This window comes from Equus przewalskii, chromosome 9 (assembly GCF_037783145.1).
Source record: "Equus przewalskii isolate Varuska chromosome 9, EquPr2, whole genome shotgun sequence".
In the NCBI taxonomy this organism is placed as follows: domain Eukaryota; kingdom Metazoa; phylum Chordata; class Mammalia; order Perissodactyla; family Equidae; genus Equus; species Equus przewalskii.
In genome coordinates this window covers 78,244,100-78,254,546 of record NC_091839.1, presented here as the reverse complement: position 1 = coordinate 78,254,546, position 10,447 = coordinate 78,244,100, and the positions used below count along the sequence as shown (strand labels likewise).

Below are 10,447 nucleotides of genomic sequence, written 5' to 3'. Positions count from 1 at the left end.
CTCTCCTTTTCCTACGTTCTGCAATAGAAACATTGAATGAAGGCAGTGCTGTTTCTCTTTCCAAATTAAGAAGTTGGTTTTCATCTCCACTTAAAGCATGCTGCCCTGGAAGCATGCCCACAGACTCGTGACACCACTACAGCCCCCTGCCACATCATCACTCGTGCTTCCTGCACGCCCCTACTGGTTGCCTGCATCCAGTTCAAAGAGTCATTCTTGGTACAAATCAGTAGTGGGTGTCCGCGGTGAGAAGATCTCCCGACTCAGGAAGAGTTTGAGCGCCTTCCTGAACCACCAGTAGGAAAAGACATAGATGATGGGGTTGCAGGCTGAGTTGAAGTAAGCAAACCAGCTAAATATGTCGAAGACCAGTGGTGGTGTGATAAAGTTAAGGAGGCTGTCAACCATCGTGTCAATGGTGAAGGGAAGCCAGCACAAGAGGTATATGCCCACGGCAATGCCCAGGGTCTTGGCAGCTTTTCTTTCATGATTGGCAGCCCCAGCCAGGCTTCTGCTCAAGGTGCTGATCTTCTGAGCCTGCCTGGTAGCAACCAGGAAGATCTTCCCATACAAGCTGATCATGATGAGGCAGGGGAAAAAGAACACAGGGAAGTTTAACCAGCCCCAAAACTTGTTGAACAGCAGCTGGCAACTGCCCACACAAGGCATCTCTTCCAGCCACTGGCTGAGCCCTCTCTCGACCACATCTGTGTAGAGGAATAAGGCAGTGTAAGCTGCTGGCACCCCCCACCCTGCCAGGATGTACCTGAGGGCCACCCTGACTGTGAACTTGGAGGGGTAGAGCAGAGGCTCACAGATGGCACAGTGGCGGTCAATGGAAATGAAACAGAGATGGAAGACGGAGGCGAGACAGAAGAGGGTGTCCAGATAGGTATGCAGGCGGCAGAGGAAGTCTCCGAAGAACCAGCAGCTCTCCACGGAGCGAATGATGCTGAAGGGCAGCACCAGCAGACCCAGCAACAGGTCAGCCAGGGCCAGAGAAAGCAACAAGAGGTTGGTGGGAGTGTGAAGTGCCTTGAAGTAGGCCACAGCAAGCACCACAAACAAATTTCCTAGGACTGTAATCAGCATGCCTGCTGCACAAGCCAGGTAGATCACCAACTGGATGCCCAGTGGATGGACCCTCCTGGGGCAAGACCCATTCCCCTGGTAGCAGAACGCCGCAGGGTGTCCTTCAGCACCTCGGTCAAGGACAGCACTCATTTATGGTTCTACTCTTCCTCTCTCTGGGAACCAGCAATCTGTCTCATCAAAAAAAAATCTTTTTCTTTATCTGCTAAACGATTAGAAAGTGAGACCTAGAGGAGGAACTGAAGGGCGGTTTGGAACCGGCTACGATCTCCCTGGAACTGAATCAAAGGCACCTGAGAGTCAAATGCAGCATGGGATTCCAGGTCTCATGAGAGTTCCTTCTGCTACTCCTGTTTTGTCTGAAACCAGGACAAACAGTGCTCCTTTCTAGCACTTTGGAAATGAATGAAGACAATATCCTTAAGAAAGAGAAGAAGGATGTAAGCTAAATGTTTCCTCAAAGAAAAAGCTGGCTATGTCACAGTAGGTAGCATGCAATTATTGAGAGATTATCTGCTCCATCTGGATAAGTTACCTGTTGTCAAATATAAGTGAGATTTACATTATGGGTCTAACCAAATGAAGAATTAATTCTAGTCAACAAATCATTGCCTGGGGAAGGAGTAACTTCTGGCTTGTCCCCTCAAGATTTAAATAACTTGACAATGAAATCAGCAGATTAAGCTTTTTAATTACATGTCAACTCTTCCCAAGCAAAGAATTCAGCATACACATAATTAAAAGAATAGAGAACTGCCCTATTTCAGTTTCACCTACTGTGCAATTTCTAAAGACAACACCCAGTGTTTGTACATCTCCGAAGAACTATCTGATAGGAAAAAGTAGTTTATCTGTCTGAACACTAGTCTATGAAATTTTAAATGAGTTTGAATAAATTAAACTCAAGAATTCTAGGCTACTTACAGACAGAAGAATCAGAATCACTTCTTAAGAAGTCCTTCTTGGCACAGGTGGACATAGGTATGTAGAATCCTGTTCCATCAGCAAAGATGACAGATGTGCCATCAGTTAATGATTTTATACTCCAGATGGAAACTACTCCTCCAGGTGGCATGTCATGCAGATGAGTGCTGAAGGAGCGCCAAGGGACCTAATTCGCACTGTTCACAAGTCTTAGTAATTTAAGGTTCTTTCTCAGTACAGGATCATTTATCCTGCCAATTAATTAGAGATGAAAATCAAAGACACTGGATTGATATTATCTTTCTAAGTTTTGTTTTTAGTGAGTTCCATATATCCCTGCTGCCTTAGGATAATTTGTGTACATTTCTCTCAACATGAGAAATAGTTGAGAATAATCGATCATCAGCCCTTTGGTTTGTGGCCCCCACATTAGATTCCTCATGGTGTGCTAGTTAAAGGAATCACAGTAGATGAAACAGTTCACCTGGACACAGGAGAGTTAGATTCTTGTTCCTCCACTTCCTAACCATCACTTATCCTCTTCCTCCCTTCATCTCCCCACTTGTGAGAGCATCTACAAGTAGACTCATGTGTCTTCACCTCACAGGGATGTTATTGAGGAAAATAATACATTCAACCATAGTCTGCTCTCTCTGATTCTTGGTACCAAACCTCCAGAAGATGGAACACCTCTTCACGGGCTTGGAGAAATTTTTCCGCAATATGATTCAAACTGGTGCTGCAAAGAACAGAAATCTAAAGATGGCAATAGATTGCATATGCCAGCAGAGCCTGTGGGAAAAGGTGGGGAGGTGAAAAAAAGATGAAAGAGGTCAGCATGCACCTCCACCTCCTCCAAAGAGCCCAGGCTAACCCCAGTGGAGACTGGTGCAAACCTGCCTTCTTGTATGAAGCCCATGTGGGTGGAAATAGATTTCTGACTCCAGACCTCAATCATACTAGGAAGGATCCTGCATGACCCCATACCATGATACCCCTTATTTTACAGGTCATAATCCATGTGCAGTCAGCCAGGATGTCCCACAGCTCTAAAGCTAATCTGACTGAGAATCTGTAAAAAATAGGAACAAATGTCTTACAGCTGGAATAAGCCCTGAAGAATGAAACTCTCAAAAAGGCTTTTTGGTTCTGGGATATATTAGATCAAACCTGAATTGCAATGTTCAATCGCAAATATATCTGGAGATGGAGAATTTTATGAAGACTATTTCTGGTTGGGTGATCTCTGTGTCAGAGATTACCTAACCCTCTGTGCCCAGTTTTCTCATCTGTTAATTGATATAATACAATACCCACACCACAATTTTGTCATGAAGATTAATGAGCTAAAATTCATAAGGTGTTAAGAACAGTTGCTGTCACAGAGAAAGCCAAGTTGGGCAGACAAGAGTGTGAATGGATCTCTAGTCCAGATCCTCTGTTAGCCTTCCCAAGTTAGGGCTCTTATCTCCTCTCCCACTGACTTTTAGAAATACATTCCAGTTACACAACAAGTAGGAGCAAAAGTAACTGGATTTGGATCTTCTACATTTTCTTGTTTACCTCGGGATCCATTAATGCTCCATTTCCACAGCTTTCCCCAAAGTGGTTGTGTATTTTAGAAATGGGAAATAAGGGTGAGTGAAATATTAATCAGGTCGTCAAAAGTGTTGTTGAGATTTAGGATTCTATTCTAACAGTTCGTCTTGCTACTCCACAACACTGAAACTACCAGGCTCGGCTGCAAGACAGGAATGTTAATGCCTTCCAGGTGAAGAGCAGTGTCAGGCGTCCTCACAATAAGTTGTAAGTGTTGGTCAAGAAGAGAGAATGGCTACTGGGAGATATTCTACAAAAAGAAAAATCTACCTGAAGTCCCTGCAGGAACCACATCTCCTCCGCGGTGTGTGGGAGAGACAGGCAGTCAGTTCCTAATTGAGAATTGCCTCTGTCCACATTTGCAATCTGAAACAGCAACCACCATTGATGATTAAGGGCGGAGAGAATGAGGATTTTTTTTTTAACAGAAAGAATAGTAAAAGCAATTCTCTTAAAGATAAAGCAGCAATTCCCGATCTGTTTAGGGAGGACAAGACTTCTGCTTTTAGTAGCACCTCTGGAATCCAATCAACATCAATTCAGTGTAGATGAAAAGGGAGACGCTAGTCTGCAGTAGACAAGGCAAAGAGCACGGGCTGTACAGAGGACAGACCTAGTCTGGAATGTTGTGATCTTTGGAAAGCTTGCCCAACCTCTTGGAGGAACAGGGGTTCTAGCCTCGACACTATAGGAAGTGTTAAGAAGATTAAATAAAATAACTCATACTGCTCATCTGGAACACAGTGGACACAATATCAGTTCATTTCTCCTATCTCTTTTATTTTGTATTCTCTCTGACTTGATGTACCCTATTTTGGATATTTCCTTATTTTGTAAATTTCTTTTTTCATGTTGCTTTTTAAACGGCTCTTGAGGGATCCATGTGTTTAGTGTGCTGATAAACATCATGAATACAGGAACATTTTATCTCCCACGAGTCTCCCCAGTGCACCTTGCAGAGCCTCTACTGACTGCACTTTCCTGCGAGTGATTCCTCTCCGCTCTCCAAAGACTCGGTCGTGTGTTCCACCCACACGCGTCTTTAACACTCTGTATTCCCTTCTTTTGTGGCAGCTCTGGAGCCACTGGCCTGTGGTTTCCCCTTTACTTCCTGTGTCCCCACTAAGCATCACCTTCATGGGATGAAGGACTGTGCCTTATTTACCACTACAACCTGTTAAAGAAAGGAACAACAGGCCCAAAATGGAGTCACGTGATATCCAAATATCACAGCTCCTCCTAAGTTTGAACACACCGTTGTATGTTTGGGCACATTATATTTTCTATAAGGATTTCATACGATATTAAGGATTATTACTTTACTATCATTTATGACCAGTAATGCCACTATTGAATTTTAGAAACCAAATTTGTTTTCATATTTCCTCCAACATCAGTCAATTATAATGAGACTCTGCATTGATTACGATAACCTGAACTTATGAAGCTGGCTGGAAGTGTTATTAGCAAAAGCTCACACTGGCACACCCACCACAGGATTGGAAACTCCTTGTTCTAGCCTGCTGTCTATGGACAGTCTTTGCCTGCCTTTGAGAACAATTAGGCCAGAATAGTTCTCAATTTCCCCATATCAGTCTTTTCAACCATTCACAGAGATTTTACATTTCCAATTAGAAATGTAAATAACATTTGAATGTGGTAAAATCTGTTAGCAGGGGCCAGCCCAGTGGCGTGGCAGTTAAGTTCTGCTTCCCAGGCCTGGGGTTTGCCATTTTGGATCCCAGGCATGGACCTACACACCACTCATCAAGCCATGCTGTGGTAGGCGTCCCACATGTAAAGTAGAGGAAGATGGGCATGGATGTTAGCTCAAGGCTAATATTCCTTTTTGAAAAAAAGCTATTAGCATACTTTCTGAATGGAAATAAAAATAAATTTTAACAAAACTCATATTTGAAAGCATCTATTAGTTAATCACTTGTTACCTGTTTTAGAAAAACTACTTGATCTTTACAATTTTTATTCCACCCTTAATAGGATCTGTGGGAAAATCTCTCCTCTTAAAGAAATGGCTTTTAAAAATCTTTAAGAGAAGAAATTAATACTGATAAGAATTTATCGAATGTTTCTTGTTTGCAAAGCCCATTGATCCGCACAGCAAAAGAGCAGGGATTACTGTTCTTGTCTCACAGATTAGGAAGTGAAGCTAAAGTGGTCGCCCAAGGTCTCTCACTGAGTAACTGGCCCAAACATACAATAATTTGCTCCCCAACCCAGCCCTCTCTACTATGTTATACCTCAAAAGGATGCAAGCCTTGAATAACCACCTTCCCATCTTCACAACAGTGTCATTCCTCTTGTCCACAAATAGCTTCTGCTGATTACCCCAGGTCCTTGCTAATTGGGCAAGAACAGGAGGAGAGATCAGTGAGAAGAAGCAAGATTGGTTTTGAAAGCGTGGTTTTGAGCTGATGGACTGAGGAGCAGAGGGCAAACACAAGAAGTTATTTGTCCTGAGAACTGGAGGTTCAAATATCGTTTGCATTCACTGTTATCTCTAAAATAACGGAGATTAAAAAGTAAGCGTTTCCTGTTCAGCACAGACTTCAGGGCCAGTCTGGGCTGTGTCCATGAAGTGGATCCCACAATGTGTCCTGAAGTGAGACCACTAGGAGGACCGTCCAGGGGTGCCAGTTCCTCTTCCTACATCTTTTCTTCCATTCTCCTTCCTCTAAACAAGCCATGTCTGTCATCCCAAAGGCCATTCCAGAGCCCACATGGATCATTTTTATTAGTGTGTAATGAGAGACTGAAGCACCTAACATGGGTTATAGGAAGCCACTTTCTAGCTCAGTAATAATCCAGGAGAGGTAGTATTATATTAATCATTATATTTAGACTGGATTTGCTTAATTTGCATCTCTTCATTCATACGACTATTAAAACCAAAACATTATCATTTGGCAGGGAGGAGACGGTTCCAATCTAGTATTGGAGATTGCAGTCTGTTTCAGCGCCTCCCTCTCACCTGATGGAGAAATCAAGCCTCGTAACCAGGCACTCAAGGTGCTCCCAGTCCCCTCCTGACACCCCACATTGTGCGGCTGACCTGATTCTATTCTCACACAAATACCCTGCAGTTTCTTTAGCTTGTTTCGTTTCCTGTGATGAATGGTGCTCTGCCAACCTAAGCTGAGAACTGCGTTTCCAGAATCCCTTTGTGGGTGTGATTCCAAGTCAGAGGAACTTTGGGCAGATCTGGAAAGCAGAAATGCAGGTGCAGCATCGTTCTGCAGGTGTTTGCAGGCAGACTCAGGGGTGGACAGACAGGGTACCTGCCAGCTTCCAGCCTGGCGTCCCTCCTGTCTGCTGACACTACCACCAAACTCCTGGGGAAGGACCCACTGAGGCAGCAGCTGGCCGGAGGCAACAGTGCCAGACTCCTCTACAAGCTCTGACTTTGGAGGCCCACTTCAAGCAGTTGGAAGTTGGTCCTTACTTAACCTGATGACACTTTCCTTTGGCCTAAAAGGCAAGCAGTCTTCTCTGACCCCCAAGCCAGGCGAATTTTCCCTCCTCCATACCCCCTAGCTTCCTGCAGTGTAATCGAGTGGCTATGGTCTCTCCTATTAAACCATAAATCCCTTGAGGCCAGGACCCCAGTTTCATCCATCTCTGAAGCACAAGCACTCAGAGCAGCACTGACACAGAGTCAATGCTCAGTAAGTGTTTGTTGGACTGAGTTTCTTTCCAGGCAGAGAGCACAGCATCCCTGGCAGTCACCATCCGCCTGAGATAACGGCTGCTCTGTGCAACCTGGATGAGTCCTGGGAAGCAGAGCACTGGGTTAGGAATCAGGATGGGATGGTCCACTTTTCCTTGGACCAGCCTGGGAAGAGCATGTGGAGCTGTTTTGAGAAACGATTGAGCTGATGTTTGTGGAAACCCTTTGTAAGTTACAGAAGTCCTTCATTGAGGTCAGGAATGGTTATGACTGCAGCAGAAGCTCCACCTGCTCCTTCACTCCTCCTCTGTTGAGCTCTGCTCCTGCTGGGCGAAAGGAAGTGCTGGTCTCCAAAAACAACCACCCCATGTCCTCAGACCCCAGCTCCTTGATATCAGTAACACATTTCATGTTATTCTGAGGATCGAGTGAGGAAGTGGAGATGTGCTGAATGGATGGCTGCACTTCTTGATCGGTCCCTCAGATTTCACAGTCCAGATGTCTTTGCTGAGTTCCCAACGAGGAAGCCAGGGTCATCATGAAGGCCAATTGTAAGATGCCCCTGCCATCATGAGGCGGTCTACTGCCCCATCAGGCCCTGCAAGGAGGTCTAACTTGGCCTGATGCCTGAGCCTGCTCCTTTGATCCTTCAAAAGGAAGGAGTGCCTGAGTCTCTGAATATTGCCTTCAGGATGAGGGGCCGAGGCAGTCTGCTCCTGCGGAATTACATTACTGCAATCAGAAGAGAGTAAACCGATACTCTCTCAAACATCTTAAAATCCAATTTTGATTTCAAATACTGTCCTGTGATAATGTAATTTTCTGAAACATCTCAGGACCTATATACAGTACATTCAGATTATCAAATTACAAGTACTGACCTTGAGAAGCTATAAATGTTCAACAGAACACACAGATCAAGAGGGTAAGAGATTATTGGGAATTCCTAACTGAATCAGAGATGTTACTAAATGTGTTTGGAGTAATGAGTAGTTTCCCAATGGAAAGACTGGTTAGTTTCAAAAGAAAAAGCAAAGGTGTTCATAAAAACGTTTAGGATGTATGTATATGCACATCAGAAATACTAGGATTAGATGTCCTACCCAGAGGTGTGATGTCCTTTGGCCAGGTCAGAGAACAGAGGGAGTTTTTTAACCAAATATTCTGATGTTACTACAAGAATTGCTTTAATAAAATATTCCTAACAGTAAAACCTATGGTAATGGTAACAAGTTTTCTCTTTGTAATCTACCAGTGCCTTAAGGTTCTTGTGATGAAAAGCAACCTTACTTCCTGCAAAAATAAGCAAAGATTGATGAATGAATTACTCCATCCACGTGTAAACAGATTCTAAGTTTGTGAGTATGTTCTACTGGGCTGGAAGAGTCCTTCTATGGAACATCCCTACTTAAAAATTTCCCAATCTGGCCATACACAGGATAGTGAACAACATTTCTCCATGACCAGACCTTTCTATAAGACACTTGCCCTATTGAGGCGTTGGGAAAGGGAAGAGAAGACCTCAGGTCCATCCTCAGGAAGTTCACATATGAGCATGAAGCTCATTCTGACTGCTGCAAAGACTTCTGAGTCAGTGAGTCATTTTCTACTGTGTGCCTCTGCTGGCCTGTCCCCAAGTTCCCCAGCACAAGGTTGTGCACATGTGACCAAAGCCCGTTAGAACAGGGATTAAATTCAGTTAAATTTCTTCTGTACAAATAAACTCTTTCCTTCATCTTCCCTCTCGAGGACAGGAGTCCCTGTTGTCCAACATCCTTTGTTATACCGTGAATTTGAGTAGCTCTCTCCCATTTTCCTCAAAGTTTCTGTGTTTTAGTTATCCAGTGAATGTGTTCAGAGATTTTTATGGGAGAAGCACCATGCCGAGCACTGTGGGATGCAAAGATGAGTAACACAAGGACATAGTCTCATACATAAGAAGCTGATAGTCTTGATGAGGACCCAACACACTCAACCCTAGTACAAAGCAGGAGTCAGAAGACACAGATTTGGGGCGGTGGGGTGGGCCTAGGAGGAAAATACTAGATATGTTGAGTTTAAGATCTTGCTGGAGCATCCAATAAGATACTCCAGTGGTAATAAGAAACAAGAAACTCAAATTTGGGGGTAATGATAGGGCTGAAGGTAAAAATATTTGAGAGCAATCTACATAGAGGTAGTTACTGAAGCTGTGAGGTTAGATAACACTGCTGAAGGTTGGGGCCTGATGGGCCTTTCTTGTGGAAGCTGTTTGCCGTCGTCGGATGTTTAGCAACATCCCTAGCCTCTACTCTCTAGATGTCAGTAGTACTCCCTCCCCGACGTGACACCAAAAGCGTCTCCAGACATTGCCAAGGGGCGAAAACATCCCTGGTTGAGGACCAGTGGATTAGAGAGACAAAGAGATAACGTGAAGGATGAAAAGAAGATTGTAAAGGACAAAATTTGGTGAAATAAGTTGACGGGGCAGGAGAAAGAAGAGAAAGACAAAAGGACAAAGAAAGGAGAATTCATTGAGGCAATAAGTATTGTCCTAAAACTCCGGGGAGGGGAAGAACTTCAGTCTGTGAATGAAGCTCAGTCCTGGTGAGTAATTAGTATGTGCACACACGCTCAAAAAGACGGACACACCACCTACACGTACACACACAGGCTACATGTATATATAGATCAAAAGTAAATACTGAGAGAAAGAAAGAATATATTTCCAAACTCTTTTTCTGTTCTTCTCATTTAATGACAGTTGAATTTTATCAAAGTATTGCAAACCTCACATTAATTCTTTTTGAAAAGAAGTTTAAGTCAGAACCAGTTAAATTTGTCTGCCCCCATTCCTGTGCAGCGTGCAACCTGCAGCTTGGCCCTGGGGGCTCACTTGGAGCTTGGAAGAATCTGCTGGAGTAGTGACCAGGAAGAGCCTGCAGGGCGAGCAACAAGTTCCAGCTGAGAGTAAGTCAGAAAGGCAAGGGCAGATCTACAGCAGAAGGACCACACGGTGAGAGAGACAAGGAGGGCAGTGTCGGTAGAAGGCGCTGGAGGAGCAGCTGGGGGAAATGAGGAGGGGCCAGCGGAAGAATGTCACAGAAGCCAGAGGTCTGCGCTGAGACCCTCCTGCTGTGTCAGACTCGTGTGCCATCACGTGCCTCA

At 44.3% G+C, this 10,447-nt stretch overlaps 1 protein-coding gene across 1 annotated transcript; it reads right to left on the bottom strand.

The window, feature by feature from the left end:
- Positions 1-210: 210 nt before the first annotated feature.
- LOC103540895 (trace amine-associated receptor 5) lies at positions 211-1,224 on the bottom strand. Its single transcript, XM_008507574.2, has one exon. It carries the CDS (start codon positions 1,222-1,224, stop codon positions 211-213), a length of 1,014 nt encoding a protein of 337 aa, XP_008505796.2.
- Between the last annotated feature and the right edge of the window lie 9,223 nt (positions 1,225-10,447).